The 26,897-nt window shown below is 37.6% G+C and overlaps 1 protein-coding gene across 1 annotated transcript in view; it reads right to left on the bottom strand.

Moving 5' to 3' along the window:
- nphs1 (NPHS1 adhesion molecule, nephrin) overlaps nt 1-26,897 on the bottom strand; it is a 138,413-nt gene that overhangs the window by 45,227 nt on the left and 66,289 nt on the right. Inside the window, exons 8-14 of the mRNA XM_049467072.1 lie at nt 21,229-21,350; nt 18,641-18,812; nt 12,738-12,895; nt 9,896-10,037; nt 8,472-8,596; nt 6,323-6,491; nt 2,506-2,635 (exon numbers count right to left, since the gene is read on the bottom strand). Coding sequence (XP_049323029.1) covers nt 2,506-2,635; nt 6,323-6,491; nt 8,472-8,596; nt 9,896-10,037; nt 12,738-12,895; nt 18,641-18,812; nt 21,229-21,350 — 1,018 coding nt within the window. The remainder of the gene's footprint in view (nt 1-2,505; nt 2,636-6,322; nt 6,492-8,471; nt 8,597-9,895; nt 10,038-12,737; nt 12,896-18,640; nt 18,813-21,228; nt 21,351-26,897) is intronic.

The raw sequence follows: 26,897 nt of genomic DNA, 5'->3' as shown, positions 1-26,897 counted from the left end.
ACAAGACAAGAAAAGAAACAACAAGACAAGACAAGACACAACATGATACGACAAGACAAGATATGACACAACAAGACAAGAAAAGACAAGAAAAGAAACAACAGGACAAGACAAGACACGAGACAATACGACATAATACGACAAGACAAGATATGACACAACAAGACAAGACATGAAAAGACAAGAAAAGACACGAAACAATAAGACAATACAAGACAAAACAAGACACGACAAGACTCAACACGACAAGACAAGATATGACACAACAAAACAAGACAAGAAAAGACAAGAAAAGACCCGACAAGACAAGACAAGACAAGATGCGACGCAACACGACACGACACGACACGACACGATACGACAAGACAAAATATGACACAACCAGACAAGAAAAGACAAGAAAAGAAACGAAAAGACAAGACAAGACGCGACACAATATGACACAATACGACAAGACAAGTTATGACACAACAAGAAAAGACAAGAAAAGACACGAAACGATAAGACAATACAAGACGAAACAAGACACGACAAGACTCAACACGACACGACACGACACAACACAATACGGCAAGACAAGATATGACACAACAAGACATGACAAGAAAAGACAAAAAAAGACACGAAACGATAAGACAATACAGGACAAAACAAGACACGACAAGACTCAACACGACAAGACAAGAAATGACACAACAAGACAAGAAAAGACAAGAAAAGACACGAAAAGACAAGACAAGACATGTCACAACATGACAAGGCAAGACAAATCACAACAAGACATTAAACATCTTGTATACCATATTGACAACCTTGCAACATCTCAGCAACCAGTAAGCAGAGCCGTAGCAAACATTTAACAACGCTATAGCAACCACCTAGCAACTCAAAAGCAACCACTTAGTAACTTCATGACTTCATGGCAAATACTCAAAATACAATAACCACCTGGCTACAACATGGCCACAACTTAGTAAGCACTTAGCAACACCATACTCTTCTCCTGGGAAACCCTAGCAACCACCATCTGTTTTCTACGGTGGCCGAGAAAGCCCAACGCAGTGCAAATTGAAAAGCGCTGCAAAAGCACAAAACACATCCATCAAAATTACAACACAGGCGCAGCAAATAGAAAAACGCGCTGCAACTAGAAAAACGCGCTGCAACTAGAAAAACGCGCTGCAACTAGAAAAACGCGCTGCAACTAGAAAAACGCGCTGCAAATAGAAAAACGCGCTGCAACTAGAAAAACGCGCTGCAAATAGAAAAACGCGCTGCAAATAGAAAAACGCGCTGCAAATAGAACCACAACACAACGGAAGTGAGTCACAACACAACGGAATTTTCCCGGGGGACCTTAAAAGATACTGTACCAGCTAAGCTGCGTCTTCAGTATCGTCTCGGACTTCACTATGTGTACAAAGGACAATAAGTGGCAAACAAGGCGTTTTGTGAAGCAGAACTTTTAATAATATGCACACAACCGTGGTAATCACAGGTAATAAACATAACTTACTTTTCAGAAGCTTGTTTGCCACTTATTGTCCTTTGTATACAGCTGGTACAGCATCTTTTAAGGTCCCCCGGGAAAATTCCGTTGTGTTGTGACTCACTTCCGTTGTGTTGTGGTTCTATTTGCAGCGCGTTTTTCTATTTGCAGCGCGTTTTTCTATTTGCTGCGCCTGTGTTGTAATTTTGATGGATGTGTTTTGTGCTTTTGCAGCGCTTTTCAATTTGCACTGCGCTGGGCTTTCTCGGCCACCGTAGTTTTCATCCCCAAACTATAAGCAACACTATAACAACCCCTTAAAACTACTGCAAATATCTGAAATACCATAGCAACCCCCAGACACAATTATAGCAATCACTTAGTTATCACTTAGTAACACCTTTACCTCATCTTGGGAAACCATAGCAACCACCTACCAACCATTTGGGAATGCCGATCAACACTTTAGCTAACAGTAAGGACATTTAACAGCAACCACCTAGTAATCGTCCCACTGGGAAACAATAGCAACCGTGTTGCAAACATTTGGGAAACCATAGCAATTACCTAACAACCATATGGCAACATCATAGCAACCACTTTAGCACCTGAAGCACTGAAGGTATGTTACTCAGCTGTTCGACAGCACATTAAATATAGGATTCAGCTTTATTGATGGTTTTTGTACCAAGTTTCTGATGAGTATATATTCTTTCCTGTCTTTATGTAAATCTTCTTTATAAGTGTGAGTGTGTGTATATACATATATGCATATACATGTGTGTGTTTGTGTGTGTATATATGTGTGTGTTTATATATATATATATATATATATATATATATATATATATATATATATATATATATATAACATGTGTGTGTATACATATTGAGTGTGTGTGTGTGTGTGTGTGTATATATATATATATATATATATATATATATATATATATATATATATATATATATATATATATATATATATTGTGTGTGTGTGTATTTCAGGGCTCCAGTACCTGGTTGAACCCAGACTCCAGCTGATATTGGCTTTAGGGTTGCTGCTCCCAGCGAGACAGTCCAGACTGAGGGATCGTCCTGCACGCAGCTCCTTCTGCTTCACCAGGATCTTCACGCTCACCGCAGGAACTACAGCAGGAACAGCAGGTCACAGCGCAGCACAAACACCCACAACTGACAATTCATTCTGCGCCGGTCTTTTCAGCCCAGAACAACGCTGGCTGGTGTTTCTCAGCAGAGCGGATCTGCTGGAGACGGGTTTCAGGAGACAGTTTGCTCAGCATATGCTGAAATCCAGCTCTCAGACAGACAGCTCACACTTCACAAACTCCCAAACTCCTCACTATCAGCTCATTTTAATTAAAACAAGACACGAAAAACACACTCTGGGTCTGATATATATATATATATATATATATATATATATATATATATATATACGTATATATATGCATTTTTGTTGATTTTTAGTTTACAACATAATTTGAACAGACAAACTCTCCCTTATACTGATGATCGGACCAATAGAAACTCTTCAAAATGACCTGAAATAAACTCTTTTTACCCTGACTTCCATTGAAAGTTTACCAGGTTTTTTTCTCTCTCCTGTAAAGCTGCTGTTTTGGAGATAAGTGTTTTTCATTGGACAGCGACGATATACACTCTACATAAATATATTCTAAAAAATATATCAGTGATGTGCAGTAAGGCCCTTCTAACCCTTCAGAAAAGGGGTGACAATGTTAGGTACATGTAAATTATTGCATAATAGTTAATCGGAAAAGATAATTTATAGTTATTGTAAATTGTAAGCATATATTTCATGAATTAACTTAACTAAAATAATAATTAAAAAAAAAACAGCGACTAATACAAAGCATTAGTCTGCTTTTTCAGTTGCTATGGCACGCATATCTGACTGACAGCTGTTCTAACCAATCAAAACTGCTCTTTAAAACAGCTTCTGCCCCCGTGTGTCTGCGTGACCCTTCTACTGATTTTTGAAGGGTGTATTAAAAAGTCTATTAGCAAAGTCATAGGACAATCTAACCAATCAGATTCATGATCAGCTTTATGAAGTAGAGTCACCTGGAATCCAGGCTTTCAGTTAACAGCTGTGCTGAACTCATCAAGAGTTAATTACTTGAATTTCTTGTCTCTTCTTGTTTCAGGATGAGAAGACCAACCGATCGATTGGCTATGTATTGGTATGGGCCGATTTTCTGACAAAATACACAATCAGCGATCGGCCAATTCATCTCTTGTGATTGCTGATGTCACTTCCTGTTGTTGATAGAGAGTGTTAAAATACGCCATATAGGCTTTAGAAAAGAAACACAATCCACTAACCTTATTTATTACACACTACAATGCAGATAACACTTGCAGATAAACAGCGAACAAACAATTATTTAATCATTTATGATATTTGGGTCCAAATGATCTTAAGCAGAGGCTTAATAAATGATAGGAGATTAATTATTGAATGATTTCAGTCCCCAGCGCTCGTGCTAGAAGTGTTTCATTGTTGTAAATAAACTGAAAAAGAGGAAGAATGGACACTTAAAAGAACATTAAAGGAATAGTCTGGAGAAAAATGAAACTGCACGAGGATCTCCCTAGAGTTGGATAAATAAAAAAGCTTTTATAAACTATTAAAACACATAAGCGAGTCTGTTTTAGATTAAAGTCACTGTGCACTGAGGGGATGGTGTGATGATTTAGCGATGCAGTTTGATGTTAATTACCTGTTAGCTACCTTAGCATTTTAGCTTCAGTGCAAGAAAACAAAACAAAAAAAAATTTCAGCCACCAGATACAGTGCCAGTCAAAAGTTTGGACACACCTTTTCTCGTTTATGTTTTTATTTTTTGTGGTTTATTGTTTGTTTAAGGTGTGAGTGTAATAATGAAGACATTAAAATAAGATTAAACCCACAGCGAATGCACTTTTTTCACTCCGATATCCAAATCACAATTTACATCAATATCAATTCGATACAGAAATTCAGAATGATGCCATCTCTATTTTTAAAGGTGTTTTTATACCTGTAGTTGTTTTTCTCTGGTCTGAATCAGTTAACAATTTTGTCACAACAAAAACCACAAGAGAAACCACATTTCTTTCTGCTGATTGGTCAAATCTGTGTAGGGCGGAGCAAAAAAAATTAAATACAAGAAGAAGCTCTTGTGTTCTGGACTAGTGTGTATTTCTCTGTAGCGTCAAACGGCATTTCTTGATTTTTAAATGAAAAAAAGAATATATATATATATATATATATATATATATTATGGAAAATAATGAATGAATAATGAAATATGAAAAATAACAACGGAAACTTTAGTTCATGTTATTTCTTTAACCCTACTGTTCTGTTCCGGGTCAATTTGACCTGTTTTAAAGTTTAAAAATCTAGGAAAAATAGTTAAAATTATTTTTATTAGTGTAATAAACATATAATATGAAAATGGTTTATCTTAAATATTTGCAACAACCACTTCCTGCAAAAACTAAAACTAAAACAAAGTTGCAATATGATGTTTTAATGTTATGTAAAATGATCATTTTATATGTTGGTATTTAAAAGTAATGTAGAAGTAGTGAAACATTAAAGTTTGAAAATTTATTTTTCTATGAAAAACAAGTGATCTTAACCCTTTCAGACCCTGCGACCATTACAACGGACATCTAATAAAAAAGTAACACTAATTGAGACATATTGTTCATCTGAATAGACCATGAATAAGCCAATAAAATCAGTTATAAGACAATTAAACAGTAGCTTAGCCCCGCCCACAGCACTAAGAACAACACCACTCACCTCAGATATTAGGGCATGGCAGCACCAGAGCCAATGAGGCAAAGAAAGAGAGAGATAATTTTCCATAATGTTGTGATTTATAACACTTTATCATGACTAGGGATGGTTTTAAAATAAAAAAAAAGTATATCAATATCAAATTAAGAAAAATCTTAAACACAGGCCTGCAATGCAATAGACAATTTTCACACAGGCAGAAAATAGTATTCTTATATTTTTCCATCACTGGGTCATAATTCAGGTCTGAAAGGGTTAATTAACCCATTACCTGTTAGAAGTAAGGAACACCATTGCAGTTGCTGCAATATATTGCTGTTCCTGACAAATAAACATAATAGGAGGGTTAAACTTAAGCAATAGTTATCTAATTTGTATTCAGAACCCAACAGAAGGTCCACATTTCTACAGATTTGCTGTGAATTTGATTGAATCAGAAATGTGGTCACCTGGAGGCCATGAGAACATGAGATTTAGAGAAAATGTGTTTTTTTAGTCCCCTTCATTTCATGTGTTGCCTTTTATGGCAGGGCTACCAAATGACATTTTTTTATACATCTAACCCAGATCATTACAACTACAATGCCTTGCCTTATGTGTTCTTACAAATACTAACAAAAGGCCATGGAGCCCTAGAAAACCCGATTTAGAGATTTATTACTGTTTTTTAAAGCGTAGCTGCAAATTTTCAGCGTTCTGCGTTATATAGATACTGTATAAACACTGAAACACAGAATCTTCTCACTATATTTACTTTCTTACTCCCACACCAGACAGCTCTGACCAATCAGAGCTTGCGTGGTTTATTGGTGCACATTTTGGTGCGTTTAGTTTTTTTTTGTGCCTCTATGAAAACAAACCAAACAGAGGGAGAAACTCTCGAAATAAACCAAATAAACTCATCAACTGATCCAGAACCTAAAAAAAAAACTTTCACAACTACAGGTGTGAAAATGTTGTGAGAGTGTGTATAATTGGTGAACTGTGTTTATACTCACACTGGACCAGCAGTTTAATCTGAGCGGATCGTATTTCCTTGGCCTCGTTTGTGGCGTCGCAGCGGTACGTGGCTAAATTGTCGCTGGGTTGAAGAGTGAGGAGGAACTCCCGCGATACGCCGCGCTCAGACTCCACGTGTTTGGATGGGACTTGAACCGTTTTATTATTCTAATGATGTAGAGACTCACACATACACACACACACACAGACACACAAAAAGATATGAGGTAAATATTCAGTACCACTTTAAAATAAGACTACCTTTATAAAGGGTTTATAAATGGTTTACAATTAGTTTATTAATGGTTACCAATTAGGTTGTAAATGCCTTAAAATTGCATTAATAATCACTTATAACACATACATAGAAATAACAACAATAAAGATGGCTGTGGGTTCACTTTTTGGCAAACAACAGGTCATTGTTGCCCTTTCTATGTATGTGTTATAACTGATTATTAATGATTTTTAAGGCATTTACAACCTAATGCCTTAACCTAAAGTATTGCTTAGACATATGATTGATTAACCCCTATAAACTATTTAGTTACTATTTGGGAGTGGTTTTGGGCAAGAACTCATCCAGGAACACCTAAGGAAAAGTGTTAAACAAACCAATATACTCTGTTTGGTCCTGATAAGTGCCAGTTTTATCATCATGTCGTTTTATTTTATTTTTTTAATGGTCTTTGCAGTGACTTAAGGATGTCACTTAAGGATGCTTTTAAAGTTGGAATGTTTCAGATATGTTTCACTAGATTTTGTGGTTCTTTTGTGACCTCCTGGATGAGTGCTTCATGCCCTTTTTGGAGTAATTTGGGTCGGCCGGTCACTCCTGGGAAGGTTCACCAGTGTTCCATGTGTTCTCTATTAGTGAATAATAGTGAATCACTGTGGTTCTCTGGAGTCCCAAAGCTTTAGAAATTACTTTATAACCTTTTCCAGACTGATAGATGACCAATGACTTTGTTTTCTCATCTGTTGTTGAATTTTTAAGTTTTTTTTTCTTTATACATAAAATTATAATGAAAAAAATGGTATATATAGATATTAAAGCTTCTTTGATTCACCAAAATTCGCCAATATTTCACATTACAGTATGAACATCAATCTTATTTTTATTTAAATATAATTTCACAATACTTTGGTAGATCAGCGTTTTCTTACATCCCTAATATGTACGTTACAATAATGAGAAAATTAAGTGAAATATGTTCATATACGTTAGTAGAATCCACATATATTGTAGACAGACCTGTCCTGTGATCTATTTTCCAACCTCCAGAGGTCTGAATCTAAATCGATTAACCCCGCCCACCAAAAAAATGAGATATCAATAAACGTAAAATAAAAGGTTATGCTTTCTTCCACCCTCAATTTCCAATTACACCACAGCAATCCGATAACTCCATTAGCAATCTAATGACTCCATTAGCAGTTAGCAATGCAGCTCTTCACCTCAGCTGACCCCTAATCAATTGTTACCTTGTAAACTTCACATTTACTTATTCATGAGGCTCTGAGTACAATAATAAATGACACTGTGGTGGTATTTACTTCATTCTTCCTAAACAGCTGTCTAAGATGATCTTGATTCTATGGCAAAATGTTTATGGACGCGTCTTCCAATGAATTCAGCTTTTAGCTAATTTAAGGAGAACCCAAGTGCAAATGCACATAAACAGCTTGTCTAGAATTACTGCTAATAATAAAAAAAGAAAGTCTAGGGACTGTATTTTCTTAAATGAGAAGCTCAGTAATGCTCCTTTCCTTGAATGCAATCAAATCCTCACAGCAATGCTCTGTAAAATCTAGTGGAAAATCCTGCCTGAACAGTAGAGAGAATTAATCCAACAAAAAAGAATAGACTCTTTTTAATACACTTGGTTTTTAGATGCACTAAAAATCAAGTGATCACTGGTTCAAATCCCGGTTATTTAGCTTGCCATCAGCTGCCAGAGTCCTGAGAGAGCACAATTGGCCTTGCTCTTTCTCGTTCTTGCTCTTTCTTATCTCCACGATACCAAACACACTGACACGCTCTCAATGATCAATTTACATGCTACTGACCTATTACTTTTGGCATGCCAGTGTATATGTACACACACACACACACACACACACACACACACACACACACACACACACCTTCATCCAGGTCAGGCGGCCGGTGGGGTTTCCACCACTGGAGAAACACACCAGGCGCACAGTCGTCCCCGAGCGCAGGAGAGTTCCTTCTGGAGGAGCGTCCAACCACACCTTCTGAGGAGGATCTGAGAGAGAGAGAGAGAGAGAGAGAGAGAGAGAGAGAGAGAGAATTATAGGGATAAAGACACAGGAAAGCACATGTACAAAACACAGAATGAACATGGAGGGAAGTAATAAAAGAGAAACAGAGAAACTGGGAGAAATAAAAAAGAGCACAAGAAGAAACAGAGAAACTGAAAGAAACAAAAAAAAAACACAGGGAGAAACAAATAATCTGGAAAAAAAATAGAAAGAGCACAGGGAGGAACAGAGAAACTTTGAGAAACAAGAACGAGAACAGGGAGAAAAAGAGAAACTGTGAGAAACAGGAAAAAAACACAGAGAAACAGAGAAACAAGAAAGAGCACAGGGAGAAACTGAGGATCTGTGTGAAACAACAAAGAGCACAGGGAGAAACAGGGCAACTGGGAGAAACAAAGAAATAGTGAGAAATAAGAAAGAGAACAGGGAGAAAAAGAGAAACTAGGAGAAATAAAAAAAAACAACACAAAGAGAAACGGAGAAAAAAAAGAAAGAGCACAGGGAGAAAAAAGAGAGAGAGAGCACAAGAAGAAACAGAGAAACTGTGAGAAATAAGAAAGAGCACAGGGGAAAGCAGAGAAACTGGGAAAAACAAGAAAGAGCACAGAGAGAAACAGAGAAACTGTGTAAGAAACAAGAAAAAGAGCACAGGGAGAAACAGAGAAACTGTGTAAGAAACAAGAAAAAGAGCACAGGGAGAAACAGAGAAACTGTGTAAGAAACAAGAAAAAGAGCACAGGGAGAAACAGAGAAACTGTGCAAGAAACAAGAAAAAGAGCGCAGCGAGAAACAGAGAAACTGTGCAAGAAACAAGAAAAAGAGCGCAGCGAGAAACAGAGAAACTGTGTAAGAAACAAGAAAAAGAGCACAGGGAGAAACAGAGAAACTGTGTAAGAAACAAGAAAAAGAGCACAGGGAGAAACAGAGAAACTGTGTAAGAAACAAGAAAAAGAGCGCAGGGAGAAACAGAGAAACTGTGTAAGAAACAAGAAAAAGAGTGCAGGGAGAAACAGAGAAACTGGGAAAAACAAGAAAAAGAGCACAGGGAGAAACAGAGAAACTGTGCAAGAAACAAGAAAAAGAGCGCAGCGAGAAACAGAGAAACTGTGTAAGAAACAAGAAAAAGAGTGCAGGGAGAAACAGAGAAACTGGGAAAAACAAGAAAGAGCATATTGGTAAAAAAAAAGCAACAAACACAGAAATTAAGGAAGAAATGAAGGGAAGTCAGAGAGGAACAGAGTACTGCACAGGCAGAAACAGAGAGAAACTCAGATCAGACTCACAGTAAACACTGAGGGGTTGGGATTTGATGCTGGAATATCGAGTTCCTCTGTTAAAAGCCTCGCAGGTCAGCGGGAGGCTGTTCTCCTCTCGGGACACGGTATAGGTCAGATTTGACATCGTCATCATCCCACCGTTCTCTCCCTTCAACAGGAGATATTCACTTCAGCTCTTTTTTTTTCTTTTTTAGATTAGCATAGACACAGCAGTTCAGTACTAGCATTACACTAGGCCAATTGGTACTTTTGGCAGTGTGGGCAGTGTGCCAGGTCCTGCTGGAAAATGAAATCTGCATCTCTGTAAAAGTTGTCAGTAGCAGAGGGAAGTCCAAAGTCAGTGCAACCTGAGATGAGGATTTCATTTTCCAGCAGGATTTGGCACACTGCCCACACTGCCAAAAGCACCAATTGGCCTTATGTCTTATTCTAATTTTCTGAGACACTGATGTTTGGGTTTTCATTGGCTGTAAGCTTCATAATCATCAACGATAAAATAAATAAACACAAAATAGATCACTCTGTGTTTAATACATCTATATAATAAATGAGTTTCACATTTTGATCTTAATTAATAAAATAAAATAACTTTTTAATAATATTAAAACATTTTGAGATGCATCTGTTTATCCCACAGTCCAGTGTAAAATTGTGGGTGCACATGTGTTGAGTGCATTAGTGCACCTGTGTTGCCAAGATAGCAATGAACATCTGACTGTTGACTGTTGTCAGAGTTCTAATCAGTCAGTGGAGCTCCTGTGTTTTCTGTGTTCTGTGTTGCCAAGATAGCAATACTCTAGAAATTTACCTGAACACACCCCACTTCCACACGACCACACCCATCAGTGTAGATTAATTCATAAGCATCGTTGCTATTTAACTGATGCAGACTCAATGCGCAAAAATAGACTGTTGTATGTCTGGAGGTGTAAGATAGCAATGAGCATTGCGACGTGCCTTGTACAATTAGTGTTCTTTCTGCACACTAATTATTGACACAGCAAAGGAAATCCCATCACCTGAAGCAGCACAGGTAGGCTACAGTCGTTGTGCTGATAGCAGAAAGGTCATTGCTTCAATTTTCCTCTATTTTAATTAATTTTACGCATAAATAAATATGTTTAACACTAGTGGGGAATAAAAATGACGTAATTAAGATGTGAACCTGGGAGGCGTATGTTTTCCTCATTCAGTCGCATTTGATTCAAAGCACAAAGAAAACAGAAACACACATGAAAAGCTCCCGATCTCTCCGGAAATTAAGTGGCAGCTAATAGAATCTAAACTAAAGGCGAGTGAGTGGCGCCGCGCCGGGGTCAAGGTGCGCAGGCTTTTATTTTTGTAGTATAATAGCCGAATTATACTTTTAATCAAGCACTCCACCTCGGGGAGGCGTCTGTTGTCAGTGGACGGACCCTCGCTTTGGGGGTGTTTTATATTGTCCCCGACTTCAAGGCCGAACTCATCAAGCTCTCAATAAAGAAACGCCCCGGTTCCACATTTCCTCTCTCTTTGAAAGCAATTTCAAAGTCTCGCTTCAGAAACGTCCTGTACGCCGCGCACCGAGTCCTATATGACTGAATTATACTGCGCTACAGGAGGCGCAGCAGCGGCCACGCTTAACAACCTGTAAAGCATACGCCGATACGCCTGTCCCTATGATTTAGTCACGGAAATGAGGAGCAGAAAAAGTGTTTATTTATTTTTTAGGTCTATTTATTTATGTGTTCATTTAATTATTTGATTGTTTGCTTGCTTGTTTTCTCCTACCCCTCCCACCCTAAACAAACCTAAACACAAAGGAATAACCAACCAATGCCCTGGTTTGGCCTGGATTCTGCTTGACCCATCGTGGTCTCTCCAAGTTTGCACTTTACACTGTTTGGTCGAATTTGACCCAGTTTGGCACCAAATGGCACAGTTTAAATGAGTGTTGCCAGGTTTGACCAGTTAGTCCTGATTTTATCCCTTTTGCCTGGTTAGATCCAGTTTGGCCTGGTTTTCCCAGTTAGACCCAGTATGGCTTGGGTGGCAAATATGATTGCATAATTTCATCCAGATTTCCCTGATTAACTTTTGCCGGATTTCATCCAGTTTTGCCTGATTTCATCCAGTTTTGCCTGATTTCATCCAGTTTTGCCTGATTTCATCCAGTTTTGCATGATTTTATCCAGATTTGCCTGATCTACTTTTGCATGATTTTATCCACTTTTGCCTGATTTCATCCACTTTTGCCTGATTTTATCCACTTTTGCCTGATTTCATAAAATTTTGCATGATTTCATTTAGATTTGCCTAATACACTTTTGCCTGATTTCATACAGTTTTGCCTGATTTCATTCACTTTTGCCTGATTTGATCCAGGTTTGCATGATTTCATCCAGATTTGTCTTGTTTGGTCCAGTTTGGACCGGGTTTGGTTTGGCCTAGTTTTGCCTGGATTGATCCAGTTTAGTCTGGTTTGGACCAGTTTGAACCAGTTTGGCCTAAATTGGCTATAGCATATACTGAAGTGTATAACACCTCAGCTCATTATATTACTTCATATTACCTATATATTTGTTCCGATCTTTTAGTTTTGAACCACTGCAACCGTTTTGTAATCACCTATCTTTGAGGACCACTATTTACAGTTATGTGCAAAAGTTTTGGGCACATTAAAAAATGCAAGTTCTTTATCTAGACAGTGTTTACAAAAAAATAGTGTTTCACATTCATGTGTTCATTAAACCTTATTCTTCAAAGCTTTGTTCTTCAGATTAGATCACAACATCTTAATTATTTCATAATTATTTCATAATTACTTCAGAATTATCATCATCAGTGATGGTAAAAAGGTACAGTGTACCTCTGAGATGGTGACGGTTGCATTGTTAAGCTCTTTGAAGCCGAGCCACCAGCGGATGTGGACGGGGGGGTTGCTGGAGGACGTGTGGCAGCAGAGAGTCACCTGATTCCCCTCCACCGCCTCGAAAGAGCCCAGCAGGGTCACTTCAGCCGGCTCGACTGCACCGGGTGGGGTTGTGGGTAAAACAGGAAACAGAAGCCAGTGTTAAATCCAGTTACACAATCATGTAACAGCAGAGCAGTGCAAAGAAAACTGAATTTCAGTGAATTCTGAGCATTACAGAAGTGATATAGGGAATATAAGACTGAGTATGGGGGAATATATAGGTAGTATATATAGGGAAATATAACATTTTTGGGATAGATAGATAGATAGATAGATAGATAGATAGATAGATAGATAGATAGATAGATAGATAGATAGATAGATAGATAGATAGATAGATAGATAGATAGATAGATAGATAGATAGATAGATAGATAGATAGATAGATTTTTTTTCTTTGAGTGTCCGAATCATAAGGGGGGATTCGAACGTGATTTTGAGGGCGCTAAAAACTCCCATAATGCATCATGATTTATAATAAACTTCGCTGCTTACTAAGCGAGCTGAATGTGTCCCAAAATGCTTTGCGGGTCTCGCAACTAAGCAACAGACAGCCGAAGAAACGGAGCGGACAGCGAGCCACCAGGGTTGCCAGATTGTTACAGTGGGATTCAGATAAAACCAATTTACTTAAACGTGTTTCAAATCCACAAAATTACAGAGAAAACCACCCAAACAGCTGATGTTCGTCATATTAACAATATTACAGGTTTTATTCCGACATGATCTTAACTAAAATACCATAAATATCTTAAATATCACTGATTACAAAAGAATATATTTAAATGAGTTTATCTGCATATTTGTATTATGTGTTTTGTGCCTTGTATCATTGGACACACGAAACAAAAACGTAAATACAGTACATAAAAACAACCTCGCAAGCAATGAAAGAAAGAAATAACTTACTCACATATAATAACGAACATAAACACAACTTAAAATTTCCATCATCAGGACTAAAAGCTCTGTCTCTGCAGGGTTAGATATCTAACTACAACACTGATGAGTACCCTTTCCATCAGCAGGACTAAAAGCTCTGTCTCTGCAGGGTTAGATATCTAACTACAACACTGATGAGTACCCTTTCCATCATCAGGACTAAAAGCTCTGTCTCTGCAGGGTTAGATATCTAACTATAACACTGATGAGTACCCTTTCCATCATCAGGACTAAAAGCTCTGTCTCTGCAGGGTTAGATATCTAACTATAACACCGCCGAGTTAAATTTCCCAACTCTTTGCACTTGGTAGTTTTGCTCACCTGTCAAATCACAGCGTTTCCTCCAAACAATTTCAGACACAATTCGACATTTGGCATGAAACCACCCAATCTGGCAACAGAGCGAGCCGGTGTACGCTGCTATTTTTAAGCTTTCCTTCATGTAGTTCAGTAATGTGAGGATCATCTTCTAAACAGCGTAAAAATAACAAACAGATAAATAACTTAATGATCAGCTCAGAGCTTCACTAACTTTAATTCAGAGCTCAGTTCAGTGTGTTTATGGAGTTTTAAACACGGCTCAGCCCCTCTCTCACCTGTGTGTGTTTATGCGACCGGTGCTGGCGCATGATAATGATGAGTTAGGGTCCGAATTCACTCCCGTTTTACCACTAATTAGTGAACTTATTAGTATCTCCCTACATAGCGCAACACTAATGAGGGAGTAGGGAGACATTTCGGTCACAGCCAGTGTCTCAAAATAAGTAAAGACCTAAATCAAGCAAAAATCACAGATTTTTTTGCCTTAAATTTGGAAACAAAAATTGGAATAACAGATAACTGATAATTATTCAAATTATAAGCAAAACAATCTAAAACTTACAATGCTTAATAAGACAAAAAAAGTTTTATCAGAGAAGACAATAAGATCTGTTGCCTTAAAACTCGAAAATTTCACTTGTATAGTTAGACAGACAGACAGACAGACAGACAGATAGATTGTTTTTCTTTTTTATATATTTATTTTATTTATTTAATTTTGTGTATTTCTAAAATTCCAAAAAAAAAAATGGTGGATTGAAATCCTGCTTTTGCTGTTGCACAAAAATAAAATTCTATGTAAAAATTAATTCCAAATTATTTTCGAGCATTTCTATTGGTCCATTCATTAAGATATGCTGAAGCAATGTAAAGAACAAACTGCCAGAATCACATTATGTCAATTTAAAAAATGATTTAAAAGGGAAAAAAAATATAAGATGTTTTTGCATCAGTGATAAAGGAACTTTTTTAGGGTTAAAGAACTGACATAATTTCTACATTTACAAAAAAAAAAAAATTCAAACCAAGCAAGCAGATCCAGCCTTGCTTCTTTTTCTTCTGTTTACTTTTCCCGAATCAAACCTTCAGCACAAAATCTGAGCTGCTTAATGCTCAGGGTTTCACGCTGACAAGTGCCACAGAAAATCCACAAATGTTTTGTCATGAGCCGCACGTCGCCTCAGGTGTGTTTTGTAGCTCTGAGGCAGAAAAACACTTTGTGATGTTTATTCGGGCTCCAGCCTGTGATGTGACCTGTTCCTCCTGGCCTCCAGACCAAGTCAAAGAGCAGAGGAACACAGAGCTTCCAATAGCTCTGCTCACAAAGAGCCGCGAGAAAGAAAGAGCTCAGAGCCTGGAGAAACGACCTCGCACTGTAACAATAAACCACCCGCCGACACACACACACACACACACACAAACACATACACACATCCCCCTAGACACTCACTTATAAAATACTGTGTATTTTAGTCGTTGTGTTCTCTATGGCCTTCTATCTGGGCGTATTCTAGCGGCCCACATGCTGTATAGAATGATGGTCTAGATGTGGGTTAAACTGGAGGTCTGACCCAAGATCAGCCCAAGATCCTGACTTAAAATATGAGTTTGAGACAAATGTTCATGTACAGTAAAACAGTAAAAAAAAGTAAAAACTAAACACGGAGAGGCAGCGTTTAGCTACGACGCTGCTCTTAAATGGAACCAGTTAACATAGAGCGTTAGAAGAGCTCCAACACTAAACACGTTTAAATCCAGACTAAAAACCTTCATGTTTGATCAGGCCTTTAGCTCAGCTTAAAACACTGCAGCTCCGCCCACTTTTATTCTGAAACGGCACTTTTATATCACGTTTTATTCATGCTTTATTCTTTTTTTTTAAATGATTTTTAATTCCTTGTTGTTCTTTTACATGGTTTTAATTTTACTTCTCTTTGTTTTAATCATGTTTGAATCAATCATGCTTTATTCTTTTTTTAGTTTTTATTTCCATTTTTACTGTTATTCTTTTACATGTTTTTTAATTTGACTTCTCTGTGTATTTTCTAACTTGTAAAGCACTTTTAATGACCGTTGTGTAGGAAAGGTGCTACATAAATAAACTTGCCTTGCCTTGCCTTACAGCATCCGGATCAGCTCAGCATTTGGGTTTATTATTTTCCACCAAGTGGCATCCATCTATTAAGTTTTTATTTATTGAAATGACCGTATTTTACAGACTATAAGGTGCACTATCAATCAATGTCTGTTTTCTGGTCTATTATCATACAGTACATAAGGCGCACCAGAATATAGAGCACATTTAAAGCAACAGTAGTAAGGATAAATGGTGTCACCATGTTTTGTTTTGTTTTTTCTTCTAATTTGTATACAAAACTGTAATTCTTAAAAAAAAAACATTTTCTTTCAAAGTTAAACAAGTGCTGGATGTTAATCTACAAAGATTTCTCTCTTGAAAACTGTTTATTTGGGTGTTTTAAGTGCTTCCGTTTATTTACAGTTAGCTTAGATTTACAGTATTTAGCCATGTTAGCTATGTTGGCAGTGCTAGCTGTGGTTAGCAGAGCTTAGCGCTAGTAAAGGCCACCTGATAGCGCTATACTGAGGAAGCCTGAGTGTTCCGGTAAGCCAGGTCGCTATTAGCTAGTGCTTTGTTCCATGTAGCTTGATTTAACATGTCAAACTACTGTCTGATACACTCACCTCTGAACAGCAAAAGAGCTAGCGCTGCGGATAGCGGGTAATGCTAATACTGCTGGATTTATAGAACTATAGATTACAGTGAGGTCGATTCTATCTATCTATCTATCTATCTATCTATCTATCTATCTATCTATCTATCTATCTATCTATCTATCTATCTATCTATCTATCTATCTATCTATCTATCTATCTATCTATCTATCTATCTAATTTTGCATATAATAGCCTACCTGGAATCATTGGGTCTTCTCTACTTTTATATTAATGGGTTTTCTTTTATTATTTCAGTATTTTGGTTTGTTTAACACTTTTTTAATGCGTTACTATATAATTCCTTATGTGTTCCTTTATATTCTGGATGAGTTCAGTATTTATTTAAAATGTAGAAAAAAAAAAAAAAAAAAAAAAAACTTTTGTCTGGTACTGTATTTCACTTCATCATTTTGAAAGTGTTTATTTATTTCCTTCACCAGAGAAACCATTAAAAACGTACGTTTATATTTAAAATGTGAATCTAAAACAAAACTCCGCTTGACTTATTGACTTTGTTCTTTACGAAGGCTAAAGGGGAAAAGCATGTATACAGCTTTCGTTAGTATAAATAGACTTAAAAGGTCAGGAAATGTCTCTGAAGTAAAACCTGCACCCTGCACCCTGCACACTGTATTTCACACATCATGAACTTTAACTCGAGTTTTTGCTGTTTGTTCTCTGCACTGTGGGCTGCTGCATAAATTTCTGATGAGTTTTCAATTGGTTACCAATCGGGTTATAAAGCACAGCCTCTGGTATCTCTGATAAGTGATTCTTTTCTTCTGTTCAGAATCAATACATGCGGTACAATGTTTAAGTCATGTTCACCTTCATTAGCATATCGTCTATGTCGCACAAATGGTGCTGAACGGAGTTGATATGTTGGCTTTAAAAATGCAGCCTTATTATATATAAAAATAATGAATAAAAAACGTGAGGTGTTCAATTTTTAGTCCCTTTCCACAGGTGAATTCACTATTAAACTCTAATGAACGATTATAAAAAAAATAAAAAAATAAAATCCTTCTCTGGTGAGCTTTTGTTTACATTCCTCCCCTACAGTCTCTTTTTGTTTTTTCCGCCCGTTCTTTGGCTCCCTATCTCCTTATAAGGGCGTTTTTTTTCCTCGGCCGTGTCTCAATTCACTAGCCGGGGCAGCGATAGTGTATTGGAGGTGACCCTGACGACACTTTCTTCTTGGGTTTACCTGCTTTGAGATCAACTGTTCTGTTCTGTTCAATTGGGTTCAACAACCCTCTGGGCTGGAGAGCTACTAGTCTGTAGCAGCACTCCATCCTATTACACTTCATTTTACAAAACAGATTTTTTTTTTTTTGTGGCCCCCACATCATGGCATGGGAAATGTCTAGCCTGCGGCTAAATTTAATAGCCGTTTTATTTATTTTTGTAGTTTTAAGTCACAACTAAAGTAGTCACAAAGTTTTTAGACATTTCTCTTTCAGTAAAAACACTTTTTTGTCTTGTATTTCAGCAAGACAATGCTAAACACCATACTGCATTCATTACAAGATCATGTCTTCATAAACAAAATTGATAAACTAGCTAGTCTGCAGTCCAGATCTTAAAACAACCACTAGTTCATCATTAAAAAACTGAAAAACTGGCAAAGAAGATGCAGAATTGCATCCTTAAAAAAAAACGCATCCTTAGAAAAAATCCCTAGAAAACTAGAAAAAGTGAATATATAATAATATATAAAACATTGAAGCACAGTCATCCATCATCAAAAAAATGACGTGTTTTTTTTTAAAGATATCAGGCGTGGTTTTATGACTCACAGAGGACAGTGAGGGTACGAGTGATGGACTGAGGAGATCTGGACACCTGGTTGACGCTCTCACAGCAGAGAACTGCACCATTATCTTCAGGCTGTACCTGCATATTCAATCCACTGCTGGCCTTCTGAGAGACCACGTCTACCTCCCAGTTAGTGGATAACACCTCTCCATTCTGAGAGAGAGAGAGAGAGAGAGAGAGAAAGAGAGAGAGAGAGAGAGAGAAACATAACAGAATATAACAGAAAACAGGGTAAATATCAATAATATAGTGTGTTTTAGTATCGCTGCTTAGTTGTTTAAAAATGCAATAAAATCAAAGTGTAATAATATTTTAATAAACTTTTTTTTTTTCAAATTGAACTCTAAATAAACACATTATTACACACATTGTTGCCGCCCAAAGGAAAAACAAGTATCTCCAAAACAGCATCTTTACAAGATAGATATAAAACCTCCTTAACTTTCAATAGATCCTTAAAATTCAATGTAAAATTTGTTATTTTAAGTCATTTTGGAGATTCTCTATTGGTCCATTTCTTAAGAAATTTTGACACAGTGTAAAGGGATGTATGGTTTGTTTGAATTGTGTAGTAACCTAAAATTGAGCAAAAATGGAAATACGTTTTTCCTTCACTTTAAAGAACTTCCTGTACATTTAATACAGATGTCTTTGTTTTAGGAGGTGTCTTTTGCATGCATTTGGCTGCAGTGCTGCCTAGTAAAGTGGTAAATTAGCAATTTGACAAAAAAAGGAATATTTTACAATTAATTAATTGTCCACACTGTCATGCAGCTTGTCTGTGAAATAGTGAGATAGTAAAATAAAAGTATAAATATAAAGTGATTAAGGTGGAAAATATGATTTCTGTGCAGTCTGAAAAATTATAAACAACATAAACAGTATTAAAAGTGTTTTTTTTTTTTTTTTTTTAAGTTTTTAGCTCCAAAAGGCTAAAAGGCACAGTCTTACAATAGTGATCCGGTTATAGATATAGTTTTTCAGGAGTTTTTATAGTACAGTGGTTTGGCAAGTATCTCCAAAACAGCACATTTACAATAAAGAGATAAAGACCTGAGATAAAGATGGAGGGGGACTGGGCAGATTATGGTGGAGGTGATTCCAAATGAATTCAGTGAGTTATTGCTTTAACATTAACGCCCGTGATTAAAAGTGTTATTTTGTAAAGTTTCGTGGTCCGAAAGGCACAGTTTGTCTGTTGTGCAGAACTTTCTGGAGCGTCTTGTGTTTCAGCAGTAGTCAGCACAGTCTGCAGTCAGCCTGCGTCTCTATTACCTGATGAGGACGAGTCTATTCATCAGATACTGTATTGCACACTACTTTAGACTGCTTTAGAGCCAGCATTCATTCTCTTTACGTTCTATTTTCTCTCAGTCCCACTGTGTGTGTGTGTGTGTGTGCGCGCAGGGCTTGTTGTGTTGTGTGTCCTTGGCTGAACTGTGGATGATGTTGTTGATACAGCACCCAGCGGCTCTCGGCTTTGTCTGCAGGTTCGCTCGCTTCTCTTTAAGCTGATTCAGATGGCCATCAAAAAAAAGGCACTTATTGCGATCTGTAGAGTTCGGCCTTGTTCTGAATGGGTTGAGAAATGCTACAACTGTACGGTATACTCAATAACTCCTCAATAACTCCCGGATAAATACATTGCATTCATTAAAACCCTCAAAACATTTTCCAAACATACACAAAACTCAATGCTCTTCATTAAAAAAAAATATCTCATGTTTATAGAAAGATACATAGACTGTGGGGACCTCTCTGGTTAGAATGGGACAATATTGGTAGAAAACTGAATCCTTAGAAAAGCTAGAAAACTAGGAAAAGTGACTATATCAACCTCAGCCCTATATCAGTCCTCCTTTAAACACTAGTTTTTAGGTTTGCTGATGGTGGAGTTTGTGAATGCCAGTGTTTCAGGGTGTCTTCATGTCTATGTTACCCTCTGGCTCTTCTTTTCCGAGTTGGCTGTGTTAAATTCTGTGTTTTTCGGTATAAATTCTTTGTACTATATAACACTGGATAGCTCCTTGTATACAGTAAAGCCTTTTGAAGTTTTGAAGCGTGTATCAGTAATGTTATTATAACTGAAGATATATTGGCTTCAATATTAAAACCATTCGTAGAAAAATAAGTGCTTAGGTATTTTAAAACCCACATTGCAGGTTGACTTAAAACATCATTAGAAACAAATGAAACAAAAATATTATACTTGGTCATTTATTTATTGAGCAAAAAATACTCCAGTATTACATATTTGTGATTGAGGCCTTCGGTTGCTTAGAAGTTACCCTGGGGTAGATTGTGTTCTTTCCTTGCTATTACACTCCTTATTATCATACACCTTGCTCTTGGGGTAATTTTTGTTGTTCGACCACTTCTGGGGAGGGTAACAATGGTTTTAAATATCGTAATTTGTACACTGTAATATGTCAATCTGTCTACCGGGTTCTTTTTATCTACTTTTAGGAGTTTTTAGTGTTAGAATTTGACGATTTCTTGAACATTTTCAGTGTAGAGACCTGAGCTTTGAGGGTATATTGTGGTCACTGATGGCTCTGTTCTTGCCCACCTTGGTCCAGTGCAGAGTAGCCAGGGGGTTCCCTCCATACGAGAGGCAGACGAGCCTCAGAGAAGTACCAGCTTTCACCTCCTGGCTCCTCAATCCCTCTATAACCGGAGCCTGCGGTGGGACTTCAGAGACAGCCAGACCGAGAGAGAGATAGCGGAGGAGAAGTGGGAGAAGGAGGGAGGGAGGGAGATAAAGGAAGAGAGCCATGAGACATAAACCAATATATATCATGACATTTCGCTCCATTCCCTTAGCGTGTATAATCCTCCAGAAAGCCACGAGGAAGAAGGAGGAGCGGTGAGGGAGGTGAGATGAACAGATAAAGGCATGGCTGACCACGACGCTGTCCGTCTGAAACACTGCTCCGGTTTAAACCAGTCTTATAAAACATGGACATCAGTAAGCAGAGAAGAAATGCAGGCCTGTGGAAGCATTTTTCCATTAGCTGTGTAGCTAAAACAGGACGAGAAATAACAAGGAGACTAATCCCACATTACTTCTGTACTAATCCTACATTACTACTGGACTAATCCCACATTACTACTGGACCAATCCTACATTACTACTGGACTAATCCTACATTACTACTTGACTAATCCTACACTACTTCTGTACTAATCCCACATTACTACTGGACTAATCCCACATTACTACTGGACCAATCCTACATTACTACTTGACTGATCCTACATTTCTACAGGATTTATCCCACATTACTACTGGACTAATCCCACATTACTACTAGACTAATCCCACATTACTACCAACCATTTCCAATATTTCTGCTGCCCTCGTCCCACATTACTACTGGACCAATCCTACATTACTACTTGACTAATCCCACATTTCTACAGGATTTATCCCACATTACTTCTGCACTAATCCTACATTACTACTGGACTAATCCCACATTACTACTGTACCAATCCTACATTACTACTGGACTAATCCCACATTACTACTGGACCAATCCTACATTACTACTTGACTAATCCTACATTTCTACAGGATTTATCCCACATTACTACTGGACTAATCCCACATTACTACTAGACTAATGCCACATTACTACCAACCATTTCCAATATTTCTGCTGCCCTCGTCCCACATTACTACTGGACCAATCCTACATTACTACTGGACTAATCCCACATTACTACTTGACTAATCCTACATTACTTCTGTACTAATCCCACATTACTACTGGACTCATCCCACATTACTACTGGACCAATCCTACATTACTACTTGACTAATCCTACATTTCTACAGGATTTATCCCACATTACTACTGGACTAATCCCACATTACTACTAGACTAATCCCACATTACTACCAGCCATTTCCAATATTTCTGCTGCCTTCGTCCCACATTACTACAGGACTAATCCCACATTACTACAAGCATTATCCCACATTACATTACTACAGGCATTGTCCCACATTACTACTCGACTAATCCTATATTACTACTGGACTAATCCCACATTACTACTGGACTAATCCCACATTACTACTGAAATAATCCCACATTACTACTGGACCAATCCTACATTACTACTGGACTAATCCTACATTACTACTGGACTAATCCCACATTACTACAAGCATTATCCCACATCACATTACTACAGGCATTGTCCCACATTACTACCTGCTTCAGCCCGTTATACCACCGCCATTGTCCCACATTACTACCCATCTTTTCCCACTCTACTACAGGCATTATCTCACAATACTACCAGCCTTTTCCCACAATACCTTATGCCACACTACCTCAGGCATTGTCCCACATTACTGCTGGCCTTGTCCCGCATTACTACAGTCGTCTTTCCACATTGCAACTGGACTCATCCCACATTACTACCAGCCTCATCTACCAGAATCTCCTCACATTACTTCTGCCATTGCCCCACATTACTACCATTACTACTGACCTCGTCTCACATTATTAAATGTCTTGTCTCACATTTCTACAGGCATCATCCGGCATTACTTCCGCATTGTCCCAAATTATTACCATTATTGTCTGACATTACTCCAATGTTACTAATGGTCTCATCCCACATACCTACTGGCATCGTCCCATATTATTACTGCCATGGTCCTACATTAATACTGCCATTGTCGTACATTAATACTGCCATTGTTCCACATTACTACTGCCACTGTTTTACATTACTACCAGTATTGTCTGACATTACTAGCAGAACCTTACATTACTATGGGCTTCTTCCCACATTACTACCAGCCTCCACCCACATTACTAATGGTTTTGTTCCAAATGACTACCAGCCTCATCCCACATTACTAATGGTCTCGTCCTACATTACTACCAGCATCATCCAGCATTACTACTGGTATCTACACACACTACTACCAGCATTGCCTGACATTATTATTAGAATCGTCTCACATTACTGCAGACATTGTCCAACCTTACCTCCGATATTGCCCAATATTACTACCAGACTACGGTTCTATGCTCCCATGTACGGTTAGCTAGGTCTCAGCCTTTTTCCACCCATGCCATGGAAAATCAGCCATAGAACGACATGCTTCTTGGAGGAGCTTCTTGGCTAACACCACCATGAATCTGTAAAATGTGTCTCAGTCAGCACGCAATAACAAGTTTCTCTTGTAGGAAATTGATAATCAGTCAATATGGCTGACCACACAGCTGCCCATCTGAAAGAGTGCTCTGGTTTGAACCAATAAAACGAAACATGGACAGTGGTGAGCAGGAAAGAAATGGCAGTTTGTTGAAGCAGGGAAACATGAACAGGACAGCTCTGCTTTATTCCCGGACGACGCTGTTAAATTGGGAGGCGTTTAATACGACTGCAGTGGAGTGGAGAGCGGAGTGGACCCGGCCCTTTGATGAACGCATTAAGCGCTAAGAGCGAGCGGCGTTCTGGCTGTACTCCATAAAGCAAAATAACAGATGTTTAAACAGTAATAAGGCAATGCGGAATATGAATAAATTACAGAGCGGCTCCTGAATAAAACATACGCTGTAAAGTGAATTACGGCGCAGGGGCCGGCCTTTGTTATTGCGGACGTGCGGACGATGGACAGATGAGGGTTCGCTGTGACAAAGTGCCGCCTCGCTCGCTCGCAATCTGGCGAGGACTGGAGCGGCGGATTTTGATGGGCCGGGCGTGCTGAGTAAGGCCCTACACCGGCCATCCGTTCTGCAAGATTAGCACTTACTGCGGCGGCTGGGTAGTAATGGAACTGGTAGGGAGGGGGAGAGAGAGAGAGAGATGGAGAGAGAAAGAGAGAGAGAGAGAGAGAGAGAGACCGAGTGAGAAACAGACAGTAAAATTGCTGATTTGCTGAATTAGGATCTACGGAACAGACTTGCTCAAAAAGACAGTTGCTGACAGCCTACAGATTTTGACATAGTGGGAGTGGCCAGTTCAGAAAGTTCTCTACAATAAACTTCCTTGCAAATGAACTCGAGTACAATGCAAGGTGCAATGAGTGAGTAATGAACATACACTGCAAAGAATTCAAGGATTCAAGGAGATTTTATTGTCATTCGCATCACATCATTTGGTAAGAGCTGGGCGATTAATCAGTTTTATCGATTAATTCAAATTTACAGTTAAGGCCGATGTGTTTTTATGAAAATCGATTTTCTCTAAATTTTAATTTTCACCACCGACGCTCCCCTGAGCTTAGCCCCGCCCCTCTCTCAGGCAAAAAAAAAAAGATTTATGTAATTTACGTAAAAAAAAAAGTTATTTTGAGACGTGACTGCCGATTTAAAAAGCAACAAAAGTTGTTCATTTGTTGAAGTTTATTTGTATCATTTCTAACATATTTAGAGGGTTTTTTACTCACTTTTTTTGTCTCTCTCACAATGTTAATCCTTTGCAGCTTCAAAAATATGTATTATGCAAATTAGGCCATGACGTCATTTAGCGACTTTTAGCGACTTTTAGGAGATTTTAGTAGCCGAAAAAAATCGAAAATCGGATTAAAAAAAAAAAAAAAAAAATCGAAGATATTTTTTTTTTGGGCCATATCGCCCAGCTCTACCTGTGGTACATGAGGTGGAACGAAATTGTGATCTCACGATCCAGTTTACACCCAGGAGCAATTGTTAAAATAGATAAATGCAGATAAAATAAAATAAAAATAAGAATAAGAATAGAATAGAACAACTGACATCTAATAATTATTACATACACAAGTTTTTAATAATGATTGCTGTTCTAAACCTACAGTCGTTAGCGTGGCGTCTGGTTATAAAGTATTTACAACCTAATTAATAACATTAACAAACTCATTTTTTTTACTTTACTTTACTTTTCTCTTGATAATATAATGTTTTGCATCAGTAGTAAAGCAGCATAAAGTTATCCAAAAGCAGTGTGTAAGACTGGTGGAGGAGAACATGATGCCAAGATGCATGATTCAAAACCAGGGTTACTTCACCAAATATTAAAACTCTTTATGAATACGAACTTGTTTTCAGCGGATCAACACCAGCAACGTTTCAATGATATATATATATATATTTTTTTTTAGATGCACCTATAGTGTAAGCCATTGCATTCAGTCTTTATCTGTAATGTGCCAAAGTTTTTGAGTTTAGTAAATTATGAATTTACTGTAATGCCGCTAAAAAAGTCAGTTTTGTAGATTTTTTTTTCTGAAAGCAGTTCAGTAATTGCAGTAAAATCCAACGTACTTTCACGGAATTGGGAATATTGAGAGCAATATATAACTGTGTCTAGAGACAGAAGTAAAGAGTGAAGATAAAATGCAGAAACAAAACTCAATGTTCTTTGGATAAACTGTCATCTATTACCAACTCTGATCTAAACGCCCGGACTGGAAAAGGATAGAATGCTATAATTGCTGCCTCCAACCTTATATTTGAACGGTACCAATTATTCTTAGTAGGTAAAGCTTTCCTTTAAGCCGAACTGACTTTTATAGTGCATTGTTAGACTGTAGTGACTGCCTTTTTGATGCTTAATGCTCCCTAAAAAAATGTCTGACTTGAAATGTATTTCTTGTAGTTGAAAACAGTTAACGAGGATAACGAGAGTTTTTATAGTCCAGGAAAAGCTTTCTACTAGATTTTGCAGCATTTCTGTGAGGATTTAACTGCATTCAGTGACGAGAGCTGAAATTAATGATGTTAAATAATAAAAATGTTAAATAATCACACTTTAACCTAGTAAATAAGCTTGTAAAACTGTATTTAGGCATTTTTACTCGTAAAACAGCTGGTCTTTGATGGTCAATGTGGTTGAAAAGCTGGTCTTCTAGATAAAAACATGCAATATACTAGTGCACCTCAAAAAAATAGAATATTATTAAAAGTTACTTATTCAGTAATTCAGTTCAAAATGTGAAACTCTTTGCTATTTATAGGTTTATGTTTGAGTAAAATGAGCATTGTTACTTTATACTTTATACTATTAACTCAAAAAAAGCAACAAAAAAAACTTTTTTTAAAAACTAGTTTTAAGAGTTTAGAAATCAATATTTGGTGGAATAACCCTGATGGTTTTTAATCACAGTTTTTTTCATGCATCTTGGCATCATGTTCTCCTCCTCCACCAGTCTTACACACTGCTTTTGGATAACTTTATGCTGCTTTACTCCTGGTGCAAAAATTCAAGCAGTTCAGTTTGGTGGTTTGATGG

The sequence above is a fragment of the Astyanax mexicanus genome, chromosome 18, assembly GCF_023375975.1.
Source record: "Astyanax mexicanus isolate ESR-SI-001 chromosome 18, AstMex3_surface, whole genome shotgun sequence".
NCBI classification, from domain to species: domain Eukaryota; kingdom Metazoa; phylum Chordata; class Actinopteri; order Characiformes; family Acestrorhamphidae; genus Astyanax; species Astyanax mexicanus.
The sequence above is the reverse complement of the archived record's forward strand: the minus strand, read 5'-3'. Positions and strand labels throughout refer to the sequence as shown.